A 24,115-nucleotide genomic window follows, 5' to 3' on the forward strand; every position below is an offset into this window, starting at 1 on the left:
TCGAAGACATGTGTCTCCCAAGCAGCGTAGTCTAGATTGAAGAACACCCGTTATTGACTGCAGAAATACATGGTATAATTTTGAATAAGTCTAAGTATTTGCCCTTCCAAAGCTTAGTGTTAATAAGGCCCCTAGGATCATGTAGTTATCTGCCTCGGTGGCTCTGCTCTGTGGTGTGTCTGATGCCGTAAAAGCTGTGACAGAATGCTTAATTGGGTGTCTTGAGATAGAAAGAGGAGTACACCCAGCCTTTAGACCCTGGCCAGCATGAATCCACTAGATGTGTTATTATCTCCATCAAAAGCCTCTCATGCCACGCCTCAGATAGTCTGCCCAGCTGCCTACCATCCCTCGTGAGAGTCTCTCATGTTAGATCAGACGCACATTCTGGAAGAAGAGTGTGCCTCTCCACTTCTGGGTACGGATCCTTTTTCATATTTGACGAACCAGGCTGTCTTTCCGGCTCTGCTTTGGCTTTCTGTGTCTCTTTCCTCCGCCTGATTTCAGCAGTCAGGAGCACCTCCTTCTCTTGAGTGTTGGACACTTGAGTCGCGGTCTTTCGCTTTACACTACACAGTCTTTGATGACACGAGGGCACGCCTGCTGTCACGCTGTGCTAACAGTCGAAACCAGGCACAAAACACAACACCACACACTTCCTTCACTGCGCTTTTGTTTAACCACAGTGGATGAGGCATCCCGCTCTCACCTAGCAAGAGAGTGTACTCATCAAATGTATTGAGTCATGTGTTTTCACACGGTAGGCTATCATCCACACTCACGACTTACTTATGAGTCAGATTACTATTTGTTGTAGAGAATCAACTTTAAAAAATATGGTAGTTGACTTAAGACTGAAGTGACCTAGCTGACAGCCTTCCCCTGTGTGTGTCTGTGTGGGGGTGTGTGTGTGTGTGTGTGTGTGTGTGTGCGTGTGGGATGAATGGCACTGTATTATTTTATTTTCCCTCTGAGATGAAGGCGGGGCAGCAATCAATCCTGCTTGTCTAATAATGACAGTAGCCTAGCAACCCTTAACCAATGAGCTTTCAAACAGGTTTTTTTTTTTTTACTCATCGATCAAAAAAACACTTCTTGCTCAATGATCCTCATCAAAGCACCTTCACTTTTCCTAGTGGGTGAGAAATTCTAACAAACATGAATGAACACAGGCTACCCACCATGTGTGTGCATCCACATACAGCACTTGAAATATCAGGCTTTGTGTGGCGAAAGAAAAGAAAGAGTGCTGTGTGCGTTAAGTGTGTCGGGTGGAGTGTAATCGCTCACCTGACTATCCTTGGCAACAGGGCTTAGTGATGTTGCAGACCACATACTTGTTGCTCGCATATCTTAATATATAATTCACTCACGGGTTCATTTCATGTGTTGGCTTTAAGATCTCAACATTTATTAATTTTCAAGACAAATCTGAGCACTGGCAGAGCCTGAAGGAGAAAGGTGCCAAGCAGTAACGGATCATAGGAACGCTCCAGTGAAGGAATCCCCTCTATGTAGCGCAGATGGTGCTTTAATCTGTTAAAAATGCCTCTACATATGTTCAGATTATCTTTAAAATATATATTATTCATAGTGACTTCTAAGGGATGAGCATGTTTCCAGTGTTCAGGGAGCAAGAGGTGAGCCGGAGACAGAACAGGGCGACGACTTGGAGGATGTGATGCATAATACATTGGATTTGTGTCGGGAGACTAAATTGATAAAGGGTCGGGGGAGGGCCGTAACCATGGAGCATGGCTGGCTGGCTATGGCTCTCTGAGTGTATTCAAGCTGAAGTGCAATGGAGTAAATGGCATGCTTGTGTTGGCCGGGTTAGTTGTGTGTTGTGTGGACTTGGGTTGGTTAAAGCCTGTCAGAGCCCCGGTCTTACGTGCAGCTGCAGATCTAGAAATGTCCTCCTTTTTCCTGAATGTGCCAAGACATCAGGACGGGTTAGAGGTTGAGGTGACCTTGTTGTTCGCAGGAGGTCACAGGGTCAAGCCTTGCATTATAGATTGTATTAATAACTTGTGTCCTCTAGGCAAACACTCCTACTTGCCCCCTGTTGGTTTGGTGTAAAGATGGAAGTAAACCATGCTAAAGTGTGTTGCAGTATCTCATATCCCTTCCCCTGATGACTAAGCTATCAAACGGCTTCACTTCACCCTCTCTGTATTGACATTAGACCAGTTTGACGTGGTTGTGACATCCGTGTGGTGACTGTTTGTGTGTGTTAGGATTGACCATGCTTTTGTGGCCTGATATGGAAAAGAACATTGACTAGATAAGTGTAAACAAAAGGAGATAAGCACGAGTAAAATATGATAGCAAAAGAGGTTGAAGGCTAAACAGATAAAGCTGTTCATAACAGTAACCAAATAACAGACTGCCGCTAACAGACAAGAAAGCTACATCTTTTAATGCGGTTACGCCTGAAGGCATTGCGATGTGCTCCTCAGGATTATTGTGAAGTTACTTCATAAACACATTCAGAAATCTTCTAATCCAATACTGTGAACATGTATTTAAAGGGAGAAGCAACCATTTTATACAAAGAGATGTACCTTAATCTTCCCCGGTCGCACTTAATATTAGAAACCTATTTAAACCGTGGCTGTTATCTCTCGGGCTGCACGATTAACCAACATTTAATTTGAATCGCAATATGGTTCAGTCATTTTGCAAGCGTTCTGCTATTTGTCTGGCTTCCTTTCATATGAGAGTTCACCGCTCTTGAAGTCTATCGCCTTCAAATAATGTTATTACATGGCTTACATTTTGTTTTCTGTTAGCTTAGCTTAACCCTGGCAACAACAAACTCCCTACTTTAGATTTTGAAAGGTTGAATTCTCACTTTTTAAAAAAATATTTGTATGAACCAGGTATATGTGCTAATCTAACTTGTCTGCTCAACAAGTCAGGAGTTTAGGTCATTCTTGGCGCTCCTTAGTACATTTTGCCTTCAGTGAGTTCTTAGTATAAAAGATTATGATCAAAGCTTAGAACGCCTGAGCTTTTTTAGGATCAGAGAAACAGCCGTTCTAATAATCGCATAAAGTGGGATCTGGATTAACAGTGATGTTAGGCTTAATGACAAATCATTAACGTTGCATTGAACAAGGAATGTTATGAAAGAAGCGAGGAAATTAACTTGCAGATTTTTGTCAGATTTGTCAGAAGCTGCTTCTCTCTAGGATCAGGCAGGGCGATTTGACTTGACCTTGACATCTTGTTCTCGTCCTCTCTGTCCCTCACCTCCCTTAAACAGCAACATGATGCTGAATGATAGAGATAGCTTTCAGTCCGGTGCGTATATAATACCGTCAGCCAGCCTTGAGAGTTAATGTTGCTCTCACCACCACAGCGGTCTGTAGTAACACTTCTCTCTGCCCTGCCAGTATGTTCACCCCTATTTATACTCTGCTCGGCCAGCTGACACGACGACGGTAAACTGTTCCAATATTCCTGCTAATGACTGTGTCAGTGCAGAGTGTGTACACAACTGACACACAACCCTAACCCTGTGCTTCCATGTTCATCGCCCATTCATAGCAGAAGTGCTGCATTACAGATTGATTCTCTACAAAGGTTATTTTTATGGAGTTCCTAATTATAATAATTCCTCCCAGCAGTGCAGAGCCGTGTCATATTTTGGTGCTCATTCATTGTTCATCACTGTGATTTACAGGAGTGCAGAGGCTTAAGCCTGTAATGGTAGTGCTCCTAATCGTAATAATGGAGTAGAGCAGGGTTGTAGTGGGGCTGCTCGTGGCTGTGTACTACAGGATAAACTAAGACAGGGCTGCAGTGTTCTCCGACTGGTTCAGGTCGTCAGCTGACTGCTTCTTGCTAGGTCACGTTCTCCATAATCAGCTGTGGAATGTCTTGGTATTATTCCTCCTTCAACCTCAATCTGTTGTTTTCTTCCTTAGTCGTGCTCTAGATTCCCTTTGAGTCACGAGTCTGCAGGAGGTGGTCCTCTGTGTTCGGACGGCCACTGAGCCATGGCTGTTTCCCCATCTCTGTGTACTTGTTTTAGGAGGTCTTATAATCACTGAGTCACTGCGGCGCGACTTCTCAGCCGAGTATGAGTCAGTCTCAGTTAGCACACAGGTGTTGGTGTGTGTGTGTGAAGCATCATGGGGGAACAATGGAGGATTAGTTGGCAGTGTGAGGGTATTTTCCATGAAAGCGGTAAAAAGAAGACCTTGTGTGTAACTAATAAAATCAGCTTTCAACTTGTCGATTCCAAAATATTTCCTGTTCTACTTTGCCAGCTGAACACATGCCAGTGTCTGGTGAAGCAAGCAGGATGTAACTAAACATATCTGGCTTTTAGTCGTGTAAATGATCCTGTACATGATGTGCAAACGTGTAATATTCAGATACTAAATGTCATCCTCTCTCAGGTATGGCATCCGGCCCGAACACGTGATCGTGTACGGCCAGAGTATTGGCACCGTGCCCTCTGTGGACCTGGCCTCTCGCTACGAGAGCGCCGCCGTCATCCTCCACTCCCCGCTCACCTCCGGCATGAGAGTGGCCTTCCCCGACACCAAGAAGACCTACTGCTTCGACGCCTTCCCAAAGTGAGTGCACTGCATGAGACAGATGGCTCCTGCACGACAATCCTGCACAGAAAGGCGCATGACAAGCTCATGCTTTTAGAAATACAGTATTTCATGAACGTATTTGCATAAGAGAGAGAAACACACACAAGCTTGCAAACAATTACATTTAGATGTTTCTAATCAATAAAGGGAGTGTTCTGAGTGAGATGCTTTAAAGATATTTCCTGTAGCTCCCTCTGGTGGTCGGTGGCCAAACTCGCTCTGCTTGTTCCTTCTTTCAGTGAAATTTCAACATTTGTATTTCTCTTTTGATTTTGTTGATTACATTTACTTAAAGGTAGGGTAGGTAATTCACTTCAGAAACACTTTTTGTTATATTCCATGGAATGCTCTTAACATCCCGATAGCAATGAATACATTAAATGCTTTGACAATAAATCCATACAAAAATGTCATCTGTGGAAGCCATAGTACTGTAAAAAGCACGACCAATCATCTGAGCCGGCCCGGCTAAAATAACTGGATGGCCTACCTGCCTGTCAGCCTTCCATCTGTGCACAAACTTATCTCGTGCCCTCATTGGTCATGTGCGCGTTCGTGTGTGTTGGAGGAGGGGCTCTGTAAGGAAGTCTGAAGGAAGGGGTAGATTTTTTTCGGTTGTGTACTTTCAAATTCTAGCGCACTCGAGCTGGTTTCTCCATTCTTACCTTTGACCCAGGTCTTACTTTTTTCTGAGTGCCTGTATTTTTAACAACACTCCCTAACTTTGTTTTCTATTTCTTTTTACTCCGAAGCATCGACAAGATCTCCAAGGTGACGTCCCCAGTGCTGGTGATCCATGGCACGGAGGACGAAGTCATCGACTTCTCCCACGGCCTGGCGCTGTACGAGCGCTGTCAGCGCCCCGTGGAGCCGCTGTGGGTGGAGGGCGCCGGACACAACGACGTGGAGCTCTACGGACAATACCTGGAGAGACTCAAACAGTTTGTTGCACACGAGCTGGTCAACTTGTAGAGAAACTGGAAAGGAGGGCGGCGAGGGAAGAATAGATGGAGAAGGGTACAATGTTTTCTTTGTTGTGATGCAGGTAGAAGTGGTGTTAGTCTGTGTAATCTGAAGAGTTGGTGGCAGTCTTCTCTCATTATCGAGCGTCTCGCCCACTTGAAGCTCCCTTTTGTCAAAGGGGCAAAGAGCCTTTCAGTACCGTCCACTCCACATGCTGCAGCTGTGAACTTACAACCCATCAGTTTTTGTTTTGCTTTAAAAAATTGTTTTTTTATGTTGCAATTTGCACATCCTGTGTGTGAGAATGAAAGAATGCACAGACGATATTCTGAGTGTACATGCAGTAAGAGAGAGTGTCACATTTTGTTGCTGCCTTTTAAGAAAGACATGGCCCACTGTTCCTTTATGGAGGGATGTTGAGGCCGTAGAACTGGACTAGACTCTCCAACCCAGCCGAGCTCCATCTGACTCTGGGGTTCGGCCCTCCACTCTGCAGTCACCGTGTATTTCCTTTTTTGGATTACTGTTTATTATATTTTTTTATATTATACATGATTTTTGCACGTATCAGCTGTCACTGGTGTACAACACGAACTGACATTATCTAGCTGTGTGCCAGTGTTGCCAAATGTTTAGTATAATATATAGCAGAGAGTTGGACACACAGAAATGTGTACAAAATTCATCTAGAAACATCTCAAAAGCTCGGTTAGCTGTATTCAGTTCGTACTTCTCCGTTAGGTCTTAATTGGGGGAATTTAATGACTTAAAATCTAAAAAAATATGATGCAGTTCATGTATTCGGTTAAAAGAATCGGGCTGTGTACCAATGGCGGTTATTTCCTGCCACTCTGTCCTTTGGAAACATTGCCACAGTTACTTCTTCAAGGTAAACTCAGAAGCATTGCTGCTGTAGGTTTATTACCGCTACGCTGTAGTAGATACATGTTTCAGAACATAAAATGCTGGACAGATACATGTAGAAACTATCTGACACCTCTTTGGAAATGACAATATTCCCCTTTATATAGTAGCTAATATGAAACCCAGTGTTGACAGTGTTTCTTCTGTCTTTGGGTGAGAAGATAAAGTGAAATAATGTATGTAGTTATTATTACAGATCTTATGTACCTGAATCAGATCTTTAAGTTCTCTTTTTTTTTTTTTTTTTTTACAAGATACGACTATGTTAACTACTGTGACAGCAGTCTGTGCTCTATTCAAGAATTATACCACTAATGCCAATCATGACTGAATGGTGCACATTATTAACGCAGCTGGTGTAGATTTATTGTTACTTCAGGAAGTTGTTAAACATTATAATGTTGCGTTTTAAGTTATTGAGAAGCTTAAAATGAACAGACAATGGGTAAGTGGCTCAGCATTAAAGGCCTCCATCATGGACGGTTTGTTTTTGTCCTGTTGTCTGCATGGTAGTTCTGGATCCATTGTTGTCCATTCATTTGCCCTTTAATGCTGAGCTGCTAAAACAAAGAATCGGCCGCTGATGGCTCCTTTGAGACCCTGAAAAGCAAATGTCAAAGTGCTACTGCATGCCAAGAATGGCTAGTTTTTCTTTATTTTTTTCAGTCTGCGTGACAAACTGAGTTAATAAGAGCTCTCAATAACTTGTTTTTATGGGTATTTTTTTTTACCTGCATTACACTAGCCTGGGTCAAATACTGTTTGTGTTAGACAATTCATCAATGAGCAAATGGGTGCTACTGTAAACTTCAGGTCTGCTCACTTATGTTAAAGAGGAAGTCAAAATGGCTTGATGTTGATCTGTTACGAAACTTTTTTTTTCACAACTAATTTGTCTTATAAACAAGGTTATGCTTTTTGTTTGATTTTAACTTTGTAAATAATATTTGTACTCGTCATTTTGATTTCTTTGTCTTTCACAAGCTTTCATCATTTCTTTCCGCTGTCATTATTCATTATTCTTAATTCTCTAACTCTTTATGAGACCAAGTTAGGCCATCCTTTTGGCTTTCAGAAAACCTTTGTACAGGTCACTTTGACTAAAGTCATCTCTGATTTGATTAATTTTGTATATCATATTTCAATACAAAGGAACATATATGTAATAACAATATTAATAAAGTAATAACGTGGATAGAGAAAATAAAATGGTATTTGAGAAGCAACACAATTTCTGACTGAACTGTTTATTCTTGGGGGGAACTTTTTAAGTTTCTTTATTTCAGGATTGTATTTTGGAGATGCCGTGTAACAGGTGATATCATGCTCTTTCACAAGACATCATACAATACAGCAGTACGAATCTTCCTCCAAAAGTGATTTGACCTTGAATTATGGGAAACGGCGCATCTTCTCAGGATTTAAGATTGCCCTCATTATAGCAGAGATGTCATTTGGCTGAACCGAAACAAAGCAGGTTTGTATTTTCTGTCAATGACAATAACTAAGATGGTTTAATAACTCTTTCCCAGGCATTACTATGTGTTTGAGGTCTCAGAGAAACTCTTATTTCTCTTGTCCTAATAATATCTTTAAATGTGTTAAAGTGGGTTTTCTGTGTTGTGCTTTTTGCATAATTGAGTAAGTGAGTGATTCCTAATGAATGAATCCAACACAACAGCCCTCCATATAAAACAATATATTACCTTTTTTGATTAAAGTAAGTTAATATGAGGATGAAGGCTATGTGTTACTCCTGTATGTTGTGCATAATACTGCACCATCTGAGTTAAGATAATGTAAATGAGCTTGTGTGTTATCTATATATACAGTCTATGGTTATCATCAGCAACATGTGCTTCTGGGGCATATTTTGTATTTCCCGCAAAGATATTTTAAAGCAAAAAAAGGACGAGACAATTGTGAGATTACAGAGTTTAAAAGAAAGGAAGTGGCAACAATCCTGCAGTTTAAATGTTTTGGTGCTTATGCCAATTTTTCTCTGACACTGCAAAACCATTCTGTATTTGTGACATTATCTGTGTTTATTATTGTAGAAATCTGTATTTCGTGTAATAGTAGTAGTAGTGGTACTGCATTGAAAGTATACATCTCTACACAACCAGCAGGCGGCAGTGTGGCTCAGGTTTAAGCCCCTCCTCTTCAGTTCGTGGTCGTGGTGAAGCGTTCAAAGACTCCTCGGATTTCATTCATTCCTTCTTAGAAAGCCTTTTAAATGTGGGATAGACACACTAATTTCACATAATATGACTTCATTGTTGGCTTGATCACATGAAAAAACGAAACACAGCCAGTGGGTGTTTCAGCTTCAGAGTTACAAGTACGCTTGTCCATGAATTAACTTTTTCTGTTACCATGCACTCACAATTTACTGAAAATCACTGTCAAACTTTCAGTGTGGAAACTAGACGTGTTGACATTTGCTGGCATATTATCACAGGAGTCATCTCATGATAAGAGGAGTAATCATTAGATTAGAGGATTATGAGAAAATTAGTTGGCAACAACTTTGCGAAGAAGCTTTTTGTTAAAAAATATTTCACAGTTCCAGCTTCTTGAATGTGAAGATGTACTGCTTTTGCTTTAAAATGTTTTTTTAAAGCAATGAGTATTTGTACTCCTTAGCCTACCCTTTAAATACATTTTCCTAATCGTACTTAAATACTTCTACTTAAGTAGCCTACCATTCGCACTTTTACTTCAGAAACAGAATCTGTTTTGTTACCAAGTAGGTTTGCAAATATGAGGAAGTTGCTTTGATGTAAATGGTGAGTTTAACAAGACACAGAAAGTAAGTAAGAAAGTATAGTATAGTACTTTTATAACAAAATATTTTAAAAAAACAGACAGTATATACACAAAATACAAATATATAAGAAAAATAAAGACAATATTTACACAAAATATAATTTTTAATATTTTGCAGTGTGGCATTGGTACCTTGAATATCTTTTCCACCACTGATCATTTATAATACTTATCATGAATTCTCAATCTCATGCATCTCAAGGGCTCATCACTGTTTTTGCCCGACGAGCAATGAACGCATCATCACTTCCTCCCTCCAAGCCGCGCCTGGTTTCTCTCGGTGGGACAGAGGGGCTGAGCGACGGACGGACGACAGCCCATCAGCAGAAAAAACACCATGTGAAGAGACACTATAAAGAAAGGGACAAGGAAAGAAGACTTGAGAACTTATTTGTCTCTCCACCACCGGGTCAGCGTTTCTAAAGGCTCGGCAGAGAGCGAATGGACAGAGCGGGAGAGGAGCAGTCTCACCCACGGTACGTCCCGGACATTGTGTCTGTCTGTCAACGCTGGGGGTGGAGGAGGACTCACCGGGGAACACTTTAAATATAGGTTTGCTTTTTATATAGTAAACAGGCTCTGTATTCGGGTTATTACGTTACTAAAACGTGCCAGTTGTTTTTTGTGTGTCCATGCTAACGGTTAACAGTTGTAAACGGTGCGTTGCCAACGTTACGTTTCTCAACGATTAAGTTACCTTGACTGTCAAAGTGGAGAAAAGCCACTTTTATCAGAACCAACATCTGTTTTAATATCTCTAACTTAACCTTCTGTTCATGTGTTATCCTTTCGCTTTTTTGTAGTGATAAGTGTGCTATAGAGTATAGACAGCGGTGGAAAGTAACTAAGTACATTTACTGAAGTACTGTTGTACTATTTTGACATGTTTCTACTTTACTTTTAGTTCCATTGAATGCTTCTTTATACTTCTACTCCACTACATTTCAGAGGCAAATATTGTACTTTTTACATCTATTTAACACTCACAGTTACTTTGTACATGTAAAACACATTATATGCTGATAAGGTATATTGCAGTACAGTATTACTATCTACACAGTATTTTATAGTATCTACATTTGGTCCACATTGACAAACTACAATACTGACATTATTTGGCATATATAAAAACATGAACATATAATAAACATAACAATATAATACTATGAAAAGATCCATTATGCTTAACAAGTTATTTTAATTTTGATACTTGAAATACATTCAGCTGATAATTCATCTTTACTTTATATTATTCTGAAATAGGCCATTGTGCAGCACGAGTACATTTGTACTTTAAGTATATTTTGATGCTAATACTTTTACTCAAGTAAAGGATCTGAGTACTTCTCCCATCACTGGCTATAAAGTACCCCGAGGGGACCCTTAAAAATATAGTGTTTATATATCGTTAAGAAAATTGGAGGGCCAAAACAATAACCATTAATTAACATAAGTGAGATGATTCTCCCTCAATCAATGCTCACTTACTACTGTACTGTAAGTGTGTTTGTGTTGTTGTGACAGCGCTGTGTCAGCTACAGTTTTGTGTTAATAAAGTGAACACGTGGCTTAACGTTTTGTTACACTGCCAAACTATATGGTTTACACCAAAGGAACGGGATGGTCTGTCCCGCTTTGACTCCAGTGTTTCCCCCACATCTGTTTGAGATTCAGTAGCTCGGAAATCAGAGAAATATGAGAGTGAGGGAGGCAATAAGTGCACCCTTGCTTATGTTGAAGCAGAGCAGCTGTGAAGCCTTCTGACGGGTGTAATTCTCATGTTCAATATTCTTATTCTCAACAATCACAAGATGATTCAATACCAGACAATGACACAAAATAATGGCAGCAGCAGTCACCATCTTGTGCCAATTGTGAGCTCTTATTCTGTTCAATGTACTCCTATAATTGTCTCATTCTTTGATAATGCTATTGGGAATGATTCCCGCGCATCAAGAGTTCCTCCTAACACATGTGATTCAATGGTAAAATAGACATCAATTTTTCAATCCAAAGTAAAATAGCAGGGGCGTCTTCATCCGACCATTGTTATAATTTTGTGAGGCTTGGAGCTTACAAAGCATTTCCAAGAATGTAATCCCAGGACACAATTATATGGATTTAGAGTGTCATTTCCAGCATTCGAATACCCCCAAGGTAAGTGAGTCCACAACTCTTTGATGCTCTGACAGTTCACTTAGTAGCAGGCCCTCTTTTATGGTCAGGAATGTGAATAAAAACATCGCTTGAGATACGCTTATAAAGACTAATGTCCGGGGGGGTCATCTCATCACAGGGCTCCCGTCTGAAGCAGTGCAAAGGCCGTGAGAATATGAACATCTAAAGGAAAGACCGCCTGTCTTAAAGACATTCCAGTTTAGGTTGAGATGGAGACTGAAGAGCTTCTGGTTCAGACACAGACACTGTGATGGATGATGCAGGTTGAAGTGTGGGAACAAGCTGCTCTTGACCATGGCTCTTACTGCGTAGATCACTGAGCCCCTTGTTGAGCAGCTCTTGATTGTACATTGCTTTGTTTATCAGTTGAAGAGGTTAGTTGTGCTCTGGGCTAAAATGATGACAAATTGGCTCGGCAAGACAATGGACAATAGCAAGTGTGTCTGTCAGTGGATCGTGTGACTGTGAACCGCTGATACCCACTCGGACAATTTAGAGCCTGAAACTCATCACTTTCACTCAGGGTGTCTTTGGTTTAAAGGAGCCTGTTTTAGACAATTATTGCCGTTTCTCACTTTTAACAACCTCGTAAAACTGTCTCATTCATCAAGTGATGCGGCCAGAATCCAACACGTGAAATCTAAAACTTGCTGACTTGTTGTTGATGTAGTAGCAGGCTGTAGTGTTAATAAAGTGCTACAGGCTGTAGTGTTAAAGAAAAGTGCCATTTAAGCCTTTTCTCCCGCAGTGTCATTTCCTCTACCCCTGCGTGTTTGCAGGTGTCTGTCCATTTGACCTTTCTATGTGTGTGTGTCCATAGCTTCAATGTGTGCTACCTCCCCCAAGTGTGTATTATTATAAAGTGTGTATGGATCGGGCTGGTGCACTCTCCTCTACTGTAATTGGTGCCATCTGTTTTGGCCGTGTTATCATAGTGTAAGGAATGTTGCGATCCATTATTCACCTCCTTCTTTTCTGTGGACAGGAGCAGTCAATGTCACTCTGCCTGAGCCAAACAGCCACCCACTGGTTCTGATTGAAGTCAGTGTGTTTAAGAGCCACACCCAGGATCTTAACCTGGAGGTCCAGCAGCGAGGTGCTCCGAGGGTTATTGCTGTTTCCCTAGAATCATCCTTTTCATCCTTCACCCCCTACGGTTTTTACTGTCCCGTTATGCTCTCTTGAAGGTCTTCTTCCTCCCTCCTGACATCTTTAGTCTGAACTCTTCTCTGTTAAACTCCTTGTTTGTCTCATCCACTTTATTTTACTACTCAACCAGCTTACTTGCCCACAGTTTCTGCTTTAAACTTTGTGTTATTTCAATTTCTTTATGACAACAAACCAATTACTTCAGCCTAAAAGGCCGTTAAAACAATGTTATTATCTGAAGTTATTACCAAATAGGCAATAGACCTTCGAGGATGTTTTTTTTTTCGAATAGTTTGGAATCACCGTCAGTGAATCCATATTAGGGATTCACATTTAATCAAACTTAAATACGTATTTTCTTACAGGCGAAATACGTGTAAGTATTATTCTGAATTCGGTATTGTGGTGGGCAGACATGTCCCGCGTTTTCTAATGACCTAATCAAATATATTTTCATGGTACAAACGCTCTTCAAAAAGTGATCAATCCCTCCAATATTGTGAATCATATCCCAATTGTAATATCACAAACAATTAGGTTTTTTTCTCCCAATTCTTGTAGCCCTGATCCACATCGTCCTCTTCCTCTCCTCAGGTAGCAGACACGGATACCATGCCGACGAGCGATGGCCCCAGCCGCTTCCCGGTCTTTGTGGCCCCGCCCAATGGAAACCCCCCGAGGCCCCCGGGTTATGTCCCCGTTCGGGTGGCTCCAGTGCGCTCGCCACATCCTGCCAAAGCTCCCCCACCTCCACCGATGAAACCTCTCGGCCCCCCGCCAGAGAGACGAGCCACGTTCAACCTGTCAGAGGAGAACCAGCGCAGGGAGCGTGACCAGAACCTCCAGAAGAAAAAAAACAGCTTAATCTGCTTCGGAGTGTCCATCGGGGCTTTCTTCCTCACCCTCATTCTTGTTCTCAGTCTCTCAAGTGGAGACATTTTAGATGGTCAGTATTCAAATGTTATGTTTTTTTTTTCTTTTTATGTCTTTATGTTACCAATGGCCTCCTGAATTTAACGTAGGAGATTAATTAAGTATATCCACTGTCACCGATTGCTCATGTTTGCAGAAAACTGTCCGGACCACGACCTGTCCCTCAGCAGCTGGAGCCCAGGCCACCAACCAGAGAAGGCTGTTATCGTCAGGAGTGGGCATCTGTTTAGGCTGGAGTCTTCTGCCACCTTCCATTCAATAACCATCCAGTCAGGAGGTGAGCACGCAGCAGCATTGATGGACGCACGTTTATTAAATAAAGTCACATTGTTTAGGAGTTCAGCTTCAGCTTTTTGATGATTCTTCGCTATTTTCGTGTCATCCACACAAAATGCTAAATCTTATGGGATTTAAAATATATTTGCATCGGTGAAACATTTGATTTCAGCCAATTCTTTAAAGATCCCATGTCATGGCCATTTCTACTGATCATAATTCCATTGTTGAGGTCTACTAGAATAGATTTATACTGTGCAATGTTCCAAACTCACATTGGTTTCTCATACAGCATCTCTGTATAGTATGTGTATGTATCACTCTCTGTCCTAAACGGCTTGTTGGAGCTCCTGCCCCCCCCCTCCCTGTGAGCCCAGTGTGCTCTGATGTGTGTTTATGTGTTACAATGGCGTTTGTTAGCAACCAGAAAAATGACACCAGTAAGGACAAACAGATGAGAATGCTGCGTGGGGTCTGGGTGCCGTGTTGGCGGGACGTTGCGGGGCTCGCTGCTCCGCCCTTTGAGGCTCGAGGAGCGGACAGTGTGAGCTGGATTACTGGTGTCGTTTCCTGGTTGCTGCGTGGGGTCTGCGAGACAGCGAAATGTCACAGGGTGTACTTTGAGGGTTTGTGTCTAAAAAAGCTACATAACACACAAGGGGACGGGTAATAACCGGAAGAGCACGACATGTGACCTTTAAATAAAACATTGCTTTTCATAGTCCTTCAGAGATCAACATAAATGGAGGTCATTAAAACAAATATCTCCTTTATGTCCTCTTAGACAAAAAACAAGAACCCATAGTTCGTCCTTTCACGCCAGAGTCTGTCCTCTGGAGATGCAATAAACCTTCCAGTCTCTAGGCATGACTGCACTGGGATATTTGTCTAAATTATATTTCATATTAAGTTCTACTCTGTAGTTATTCTTTATGAAACTTCACCTAAAGAACTTGTGTATCAAATATCCACTGACAGTTTTTAATTAAAAAAAGTATGCTCTTAGCTCTTAGTCTTCAAAAAAAAAATAAAAAAATCTGGAAACTGAACGACCAATCGTTCAAGTAAAGTAAGGATTTCAACTCCTCAGCCCAGAGAGGACAAAACAAACATTTACATCTGATTGAACTCTTTAACTTTTTTGGATATAATAACTCATATTGTTTTTCTCTGCCTCTTCCCAGGTAAGGTCGTTTTTGCAGACAACGCTGACGGCTCCAAAAACATCACCCTGAGGACCCGCCACATCCTCATAGAAGACGGTGGAGCCCTTCACATCGGGGCTCCCAAATGTCGCTACCGTTCCCGCGCCACAGTTGCCCTGGTGGGTCGCTCCGACGACAAGGCGGTCGCTGCAGTGCCCGGCATGGGCCGCAAGTTCATAGGTGTGATGGGCGGTGGGACTCTGGAGCTTCACGGTGCTGAGAGGGTGTCCTGGTCTCTGCTGACCCGAAGTGTCCCGGCCTCCGGTCTGAACACGGGGGGTTACTCCTTCCTGCGAAACTTCAGCAGAGGCATCAACCTGCGCGTGGTGGACCAGGACACGGCTGCTGTGCTGCTGTGCGAACGCTACGACACGCACGACTCCCGAAATGACAGCCGGCGGCTCACCCAGTTGCTGCGGACCCTCCCCGAGGGCCGCATCGTCACGCTGGCTGTGGGAGACTCGGCTGTCAAAAGTCTTCTGGACGAAACTAAGAAGGCCATTGAAGAGAAGCTCGGCAGCAGCTTCGTCTACGATCTCAAATACAGGTAGATTGAATGAATTATTATTATCAAAACGTTGACTTTTAATTAGGTGTATAATGTCAATACGTTTCACATAATTGTAATAGGTTAATGAAAGCAGTCATTTTAAGTTGAACCTAATATTTAAACGTACTATTATTACTTTAAACCAGGGGTGTCAAACTCAAGGCCCGCGACTTCATTTTATGTGGACCCACAAGAGCTTGCAAAGAATAGAATATGTTTGTTATACGGTTACATGGAGATTTACAGAAGCACGTTGCCCATACATGGAGCACAATGCATCTCAAATTTGAATTATTTCTCAGATTTGACTTTTTTTCTTCTAAATATCCCTTTTTTCTCAGAATTTGCCCTTTTCTCAAATTTACTTTTTTTTTCCAAATGTCACTTTTTTTTTAAATCGTCACTTTTTTTGGGGATTTTTTTTTTTTTTTAAATCATTTTGTGACATTCTCACTGAAGATACTTGCAATTATTTGCCCTAGACTTCTGCTTTCAGACCTAGTTACCGTAGTTATGAAGTTATTATTCTATCCGATAATAATGCAGAGGCAATGATGTAATATAATACATTACTTTTATATTAAATATTTATATATGTATTTGTATATAGTCTTAAAGTTACAACCGGCCCTTTGAGTGCAACCCGTGATGAAATTGAATTTGACACCCCTGCTTTAAACTAACCTAATACAGTAATGTAAAATCTGTCTACATAATACATTCAATTGAAGTCAACGTTTTAGTTTTCCAGTGTCGACTTGTTAATGGTGTTTTTTTAGTAATAGTACTTCTAGTTTTTGTTGCCCTGACGAGCGTGTCTGTATACAAATATGTGCGAGTGGGGTTGTTCCCCTGCTGTGTTGGTTCTCCATGGTGTGTTGTCTTTGTTAGTGTTTGGGAGTGTTTGTTTATTCTTGGTCTCCTGGGGCTGATAAAGGCTGTTAATGTGTTTTTCTTCCTAAGACCCCACACTTTATGGAGTGAGAGCAGCAGCATTCTGTTTCTGTCCATCCTCCCTGGAGAATGTCCTCTTTCATCTATGTCTCTTTTCATTTGTAATGTTCCCTTGAATTGTTTTGAAGTTGTTTCTCTTCCTGTTTTTGCTATATCATGTTCTGCCTGAAAAGGAAGCACGTACAGGATAATGGGCTCACGGTCAAAGAGTTTCCAGGATTTGCGCAAAATGTGGCGATCCAAGAAATGTTATGTTTATAATGAAAATTGACGGATACTATAGGTTTGAGCGTCACCCTATCCACATAGCCTGACTTTACCTTACATAGGGTTAGGGTTAGGGTTAGGGTTAGGGTTACATTAGGTCTTCTGTTACCGCCACTCAAACATTTATTTTAAAGTGTTTAGCATTTCTCTCTAAGTTATTTGTAGCTCGGGCTAGTCTTGTCCTTGGTTGACTGAAAAGCCAAGTGCTACGCCATATTCTCCAGTGTCACATTTCACCTACGGGCTGGGTGCCAAGTCTTTAAACAAATCTCAGATGGATCACACAGCCAAGCCCTGCATACAGTATGTTCAGAGGTGTTTGTGGTGTGTGTGCACCAATAAGTTAACATTAGGCACTCTCTTCTTATCATGTCACTTTTATTGGAGTGGGGATTTGAGGCTTTCTGTGGATTTGCCTGTGGTTGTGAGGAAACACATGGCACACATTTTACGAGAGAGCATGCAGTTTAATGTCTCGTTAAAGTCACTTAATGTTAGGCTGAGTGGTTTTAGCCTGAAAGAGTCAGGTGGTAAAGGCATGTGACCTTTAGGAGCGTCTTGATGGAGTGTCGATGACTTAATGACTGTTATGGCGTGTTGTGAACAAACAGCAGGGAATGTACCTGAAACTGATTTGTGTTACTTGTTTGTTCCAAGCTTTTTGTTAATGTGCGTTAGCTGTAACACCTGGGTGTGTTTTAGGACGGACAAGCGCAATATTCAGTTAGCACAATATTTGGAAAAGGCTAAATATGTGAAAATATCCGAATACTTTACCGTATTGTAGGGCTGCACGATATTGCAAAAAACTGATATTGTGATATTTTTTCCCCCTGCGATATATATCGCAATATGAACAAAATACAGGAATTGAAGAAAAGACCGTTTTTTTTGTCCGCAAACCATCCTTTCTTGAACTTTAATGCTATACAATTGGTATTTTTCTAACTATATTTAACCGGATGAAGGATTTTAGTCACGGACGTCTGGATCTTAAATTATCAGAGCAACAAGCTGAGCTAGCTCGGTTAGCAGCGCCGAACTGCCCTGGAGAAACACATGAAACGACTTTATTCAGTGTTTTTACCTTTAATCACGGGGTCCGTTTGCTTTGGAGATTTGATTGTGATTGGTGGTTTGCTGTGCATGCAGAGCCTGTCACTCAAGTACCCCTGACATGAGAGCCGAGCGAGTTTTCCTTTTGTAGCCAGCAGCAAAATAATTGTAACATGACGTGTTTGAGTTAATTTGCCTACTTAATATCGCACGTAAAAAAAAGAACGTCCTGCGATGTGAATATTGCGCATGCCCATATCGCGTATAAATCGTCACGACACGATATATCGTGCAGCCCTACCGTATTGTGAAGCTGCAGAGAAGTCCCAGCTACAGACTCAATTGAAAAGAAAACTATATGTTTGGTATAGATCCTTTAAAAAAGTTACGCCATAATCATTTATAGAATTTGTATTAATGATAATGTGAATAATTTTTACATCTAATATCGCATATATTTTGCAATTGCAATATCAGTCGAATGAATTACAATCAGTGTATGTTTTCCAAATTGTGCAGCCATAGTGCCTTTTCATAACCCTTGTGATATATACAGTAACTTATGATTGATTTTAAATAACCATTAAGCCACATTTCAGTCCGAATACCCCTGATTTTATATAAGCTCATCTCAGCATCAACCCTCCTTCCTGCCCTCGATACATGTACGGCTTGGCTCCTGCCTCGTGTCTGTTGACCTTCTCCACCTTTAATCTTTGTCTCTCAGGAAAACACTCAAACTCAAACACACGTGATCATGCCGGTCTGCGTTTGCTATTTCCTGTAAAACAATGAGGTTGTTAAAATGCAAGTGGACATCAAATCAAGGATTTATGGGGAAAGGAAGAAAGTGAAATGACCGCTGTGTCTGCACACGTCACACACTGGGCCGCAGTGAAAGTGGAGCCCAGATGGATCCTGTTTGTGTGTCAGTGGGGTGTCCAATCACATCACAGCGGCTCTTTCATCTACAAGAGGACGTGTGTAGGTTGTAGTAATGCCAATGAAAGCAATCATTATGAACAGATCAATATTTACACAGGGTTTGTTGGAGTTGATAGCATCGCAGACTACTGTTAATATTCAGGGAGACTTTCAAAATTCAATTCAATTCAAAACCTTTATTTATCCAGGTGAAACCCCATTGAGCTAATGGCTAAATAATCCAAATATAGCTCTCCAATGTTTCAAATGTGCTGTGAGTTGCTGGTGTTACTGGAGATAACATCTTATTTATTATAAAGCTGAATTTGGTTTACTGAACATGAATATGTCTTTTGGCTTGTTTGGAGTTATTCCTTAAAAGCTAACGACATGACATTTAAAACCTCCAAGGCTACACGTGTCATCCTTTAGGTCATACACCCTCTAAAGCACACCCAATCCCTTTCCCCACCCACACCCTTAAGCTCCTCTGATCAAATGATTCCAGCCTCTCCTTCTCATTTAATCATTTTAATCATTTATTATACATTTGTTCACATTCCTGCGTTATCAGATAGTTTGCAATGGATTGAGAAAAGAGGCTTTGGAGTAAAACTAAAGAGTTGGATTTGAATTCCGTTTGAAATGTGGCAGGTACGCCCCGGCCCCTTAATCCTCTGAGACACTCTTTCTATTTTTCGTTTTTTCCCCTTTCCTTTTGTATTATTTATTTCATGATATCCAGCGGCCCCGTCCCAACCTGCGCTAGGATCACTGCAGACATTTGCTGTGCCTTCAGGGCAATACAACAGTGACTTATTTCAACTTCAACATTTTGCAGTTCCCGTCACACCCTCTATCGGACCAGCTGTCTCATCTGTAAGATATTACGATCACTGGATTTGAATGTCCTGTTTACATTTTCAATCACTGAGACTGGGCCGCTACTTCTGGTGCTTCCACTCGAGACTGCAGTTACATCAGCAAAGAACCAGTAGGGACCGTTGACTAGGGCTGCTCAATGAATCACAATGTTATTGATGTACTAATTCAATATCCAAATTGCAGGGAGAACAATATTTGTTAAAAGGATGAATTAAGTTTGATGGTGCTCCAGTTATCCCAGCCCATTCACTTTATTCTACTGTCTTATTTTATCTACATTTTTATTTGTTACGGGTCCTCTTTAAAAAACATATTATTAATATTGTGATAAACCTTTAAAGCAAAAGCAGGATTCGGATGCTTTCATGATTCTTTCCTCTTACATCGTAAATCACATCACAATTGCAAAACCTCTCTAAATAATCGCAATAAGATTTATTTCTCACAAACCTTGCAGTGCTGCTGCTGCTGAGGGTGAATTTGCCATTTAAATGCTGAGCCAAGCGACTTGATAATAAACCTTTAATAACTGTTAACAGTTGGTTTGCTTTTACTTTCCACTACAATTATTTTCATCATTCAGAAAGAATGTGTTTCAAAGCTTAAGCCCTGAATCTGGTCCATATGTTGTTCTTTGATGACGATGTGTTAAACTAGTCTATGTATTAGGGCTGCTCAATTCATCCTATTTTAATCGCAATTACGATTATGGCTTGCAACGATTACGAAAACAACGTAATCGAAATATAACGATTTGTTTTGTATTATTATTATTTTTTTGTATTATTCATTATTTTCTTTATTGGTTTTTCAGTTGAGTTATACTTAAAGTTCAGGGTAATCAACTGTTAAAAACATACTGTTCACATTTTTTTCTCCAATAAATTGATGTTTTCAAAGTAAATGGATAATCGTTTTTAACAATCGTGATATCAATTATTGACCCAAATAATCTAGATTATGATTTTTGCCATAATCAAGCAGCCTTAGTGCTTGTAGTAATTGGAGTTGTAGTACTTGTAATAATTGGCGTTGTAGTACTTGTAGTAGTTGTTGTAATTGACGTTGTAGTACTTGTAGTAGTTGTTGTAATTGACGTTCTGCTCTCTCCCCTTGGCCCTCTGCTCTCTCCCCTTGGCCCTCTGCTCTCTCCCCTTGGCCCTCTGCTCTCTCCCCTTGGCCCTCTGCTCTCTCCCCTTGGCCCTCTGCTCTCTCCCCTTGGCCCTCTGCTCTCCCCCCTTGGCCCTCTGCTCTCCCCCCTTGGCCCTCTGCTCTCTCCAGGCAGGCGTGGGCTCTGGTCTCGGTGGTGGGTGGAGGAAACGCTTCATGCTCAGAGGACGTCAAGGAACATGAAAACCACAACACAGGAGGAAGAGCTCTGGCAAGGCGCAACTTCACCACCGTCGATGGAGTTGACTTCTCCGTCACCGCCTACAGCGAGTGGAAGACCGGTGAGCTTATGATTGTAGCTTTTCAAACAGCCATAAGAAAAAATATCCAGCAAGGGTCCATCTTTTTGAGTTGAACCTAATATCCTGTTGTGGAGGCAAGTCTAAGCTATAAACAATAATACTAAGCTGTCCAAGTGACATGGACAGGTTCCTCTGGCTTTGAAGTGGTAAAGGGTTTGGAGAAGTGTGTCATGTTGAAGAATGGGGTTTATCGCAGGCCGACTGCTTAACAGATCAATCATCTGAACATGAAAGACATTCTTGTGCCTGAGTAGGTGACGGGGGTTTTGTTACTATGACTTTATGACAAATACCAGGTCTACTAGAACACCCACTGTTTAATTTTTTTGCGGGCATCCTTGTGCACACCTAATAATATTCACTTTGACAGTCAGTGAGTCACTCAACTCTCAAGTGAACAATTATAATTAACGAGTGTAATCAAACTGTGGTTTACTATTATTTGGTGAGATATTGCCCTCTGCGACTAATAACTGCTCGACACACTCATATCATTTATTTTCATTGCTTTACAAAATCTCTCAGTGCTTATCAAACTATTCAGCAGCAATATTCTTCATTTCTATTCAGTGTAAATAAATGAATTCTCTATGCATGCAGAAGAAACAAATCACATTTTAATATCCTTTTTTCTCCTTTATCCCCATTCTGTTTCCTACCCTTTTGATTGGAATTAAAAGTGAATGGGCTGATCCTAGTGTAATATTATTTCCGCGAAATGTGTTATGAAAGAAATTCTATAATATAATCAAAAAGGCACCAAAATTCTGTCCTACATGATTTCAGTTTTCCTATCTTCCTTATCTTCCCCAGGCTTCCCCATCACAGGCTTCCAGGTGGATGCTGTGGACCAGGTGCTGCTGAACCTGCAGGATGAAGTGCAGCAGACCTGGCAACCCGGGGATCAGATTGTAGTTGCCAGCACAGACTACTCCATGCATCAGGCGGAAGAGTTTACCTTGTTGCCCTGCTCTCACTGCAGCAGCAGGCAGGTCAGGATACAAGGTGAGGAAGGTGTGTGTGTGTGTGTGTGTGTGTGTGTGTGTGTGTGTGTGTGTGTGTGTGTGTGTGTGTGTGTGTGTGTGTGTGTGTGTGTGTGTGTGTGTGTGTGTGTGTGTGTGTGTGTGTGTGTGTGTGTATGTGAGAATAAATCTGATTATCAGATTTGCTTCTAATCCTCAGAGACCTATAATTTCCTGTTCAGCTGTTGCAGCAATATAAGATAAGAGCAGGCTAAAAAGAGGCTGCCAGCTTATGTTTTTTTTAATAACCTCATCTCATAATAACCACGGTGGTTTTGAAACATCACCTCGACGTCACATCCTTCCTTTTTCTTCTGCTTCTCCAAAGACTTCTCAAAGAAATCTGTTAGTTAGTTTTTGTCCATCTCCCCATCAATATATTTCCTAACGTCATTCCTCTGTTGACAACAAGCGCCAACTCCCTTCCTGCAGATAAGGGCGTGTTTGTGTGCCTAGATTTAGTTTTTCTGCCGTGACCGGAGCGTCGCTGTGTGTTATCATTGGCAGCTGCAGCCTGTGGGCACTGCATCATCAACAGTTGATTATTTTGTGTTCATATGTATTTGATTACTTTTGCTTTACTGTAGTACATTTGTATTATTTTGGTTGGTTGGTTTTGTAGCGTGGGTAGTCGTTTGCTTTCTGGCATACTTCCTGTGACCGACAGTTTCCAGAAATAAAATACCTTAGTTGAGCTTAAATGTCACTTCCTGTTTGCTTTAACACGTCACATTGGAGCATTAAGTATTTTACTGAAAGGGTTTGAGTCTATGAGAAAGGTTCCACAAGAATCAAGGGCTAATTTGTGTTATGTTATTCAGCTAAATTAAATTACTTGTTTAAGTTTTCATCTGCTTCATTTTAAATAAATGGAATGCAATAATTGACATTTGTAATTATACTAAATAATCAGATTTTCCTGTGAAGTGTCAGTTAGTCTTGGCATATGACCAAGAATCTACCTGTGTGTGTGCCCAGGGAAGCCTCTGTATAACCACGTTGGAGAGATCTTAGACGGGGTCGACATGCGAGCCGAAGTGGGTTTGCTCTCCAGAAACATTCTCATCTACGGGGAAATGGAAAGCTCGTGCTACGGAAACAACGCGTGCCAGTTCTTCAGCCACGACACCTACGGAGGCCATATAAAGGTGTGTCTTTGTGTGTGTGTTTGTGTATGTTATAGCACCGGCCCTTGTATAAACTATATGTCTGTATTTGCTAATGTACAGGTATACGTCTGTAATTTTCAAAATGGCTTTACACGCTCATTTAAGAGCTGGTGCACTAATCAGCTTTACAGTTTCCATACAGAGTGGAGAGCTAAAATGATCATTCGTTCTATGTCTAAGTGCTCCTTAATTAAAAGGGATTTTTTTTTTTTCTTCTAGTTTTTCTGAATTAAGAATACTTCTCATTCTCTCAGTGTTTCTCCTCTTTGCCTCTTCATCTCAAGCGTTTATTTTATTTAACATCTAAAGACATCTTTACATTTCATTTAGCTGACGCTTTTATCCAAAGCAACTTACAATAAGTGCATTCGACCAAGAAGATACAAACTTGAAGAAAGCAGAATCATATAAGTACATCAGGTTTCATAGTATAGAAGTGCTTTGTTGGTATAGAAGTGCTTTGTTGGTATATAAGTGCTTTGTTGGTATAGAAGTGCTTTGTTAGTATAGAAGTGCTTTGTTGGTATAGAAGTGCTTTGTTGGTATATAAGTGCTTTGTTGGTATAGAAGTGCTTTGTTAGTATATAAGTGCTTTGTTAGTATATAAGTGCTTTGTTAGTATATAAGTTGTATTCGTATTCGTTTATTTGTCCCCGAGGGGAAAATGGGTTGCAGCACATGACAAACGCATTTAAAAAAGATAAGACAATACATCACTGACAACAACATAGACACAGATTAGAACA

General features: G+C 41.0%; 2 protein-coding genes across 2 annotated transcripts in view; both read left to right on the plus strand.

Annotated features, from left to right (window-relative positions):
* The first annotated feature begins 4,376 nt into the window (after positions 1-4,376).
* Positions 4,377-7,731, plus strand: LOC104966815 (abhydrolase domain containing 17B, depalmitoylase). The gene is made up of 2 exons (XM_010796116.1): positions 4,377-4,589; positions 5,366-7,731. Exons 1-2 carry the CDS (start codon positions 4,393-4,395, stop codon positions 5,583-5,585), a joined length of 417 nt encoding a protein of 138 aa, XP_010794418.1. The 5' UTR covers positions 4,377-4,392; the 3' UTR covers positions 5,586-7,731.
* Positions 7,732-9,613: 1,882 nt separating this feature from the next.
* Positions 9,614-24,115, plus strand: part of cemip2 (cell migration inducing hyaluronidase 2) — a 22,440-nt gene continuing 7,938 nt past the window's right edge. Inside the window, exons 1-7 of the mRNA XM_010796649.1 lie at positions 9,614-9,805; positions 13,251-13,602; positions 13,726-13,866; positions 15,050-15,617; positions 20,988-21,157; positions 21,992-22,183; positions 23,179-23,348. Of these exons, the coding sequence (XP_010794951.1) occupies positions 13,269-13,602; positions 13,726-13,866; positions 15,050-15,617; positions 20,988-21,157; positions 21,992-22,183; positions 23,179-23,348 (1,575 nt within the window). The 5' untranslated portion in view covers positions 9,614-9,805; positions 13,251-13,268. The remainder of the gene's footprint in view (positions 9,806-13,250; positions 13,603-13,725; positions 13,867-15,049; positions 15,618-20,987; positions 21,158-21,991; positions 22,184-23,178; positions 23,349-24,115) is intronic.

The sequence above is a fragment of the Notothenia coriiceps genome, unplaced genomic scaffold (assembly GCF_000735185.1).
Source record: "Notothenia coriiceps isolate Sejong01 unplaced genomic scaffold, NC01 NC01_scaffold00037250, whole genome shotgun sequence".
Lineage (NCBI taxonomy): Eukaryota > Metazoa > Chordata > Actinopteri > Perciformes > Nototheniidae > Notothenia > Notothenia coriiceps.

Coding starts and splice junctions, on each gene's coding strand:
- LOC104966815 (XM_010796116.1), top strand. CDS start 4,393: ATGTCATCCTCTCTCAGGTATGGCATCCGGCCCGAACACGTGATCGTG. Junction 4,590..5,365: donor TGCTTCGACGCCTTCCCAAA/GTGAGTGCACTG, acceptor TTTACTCCGAAG/CATCGACAAGATCTCCAAGG.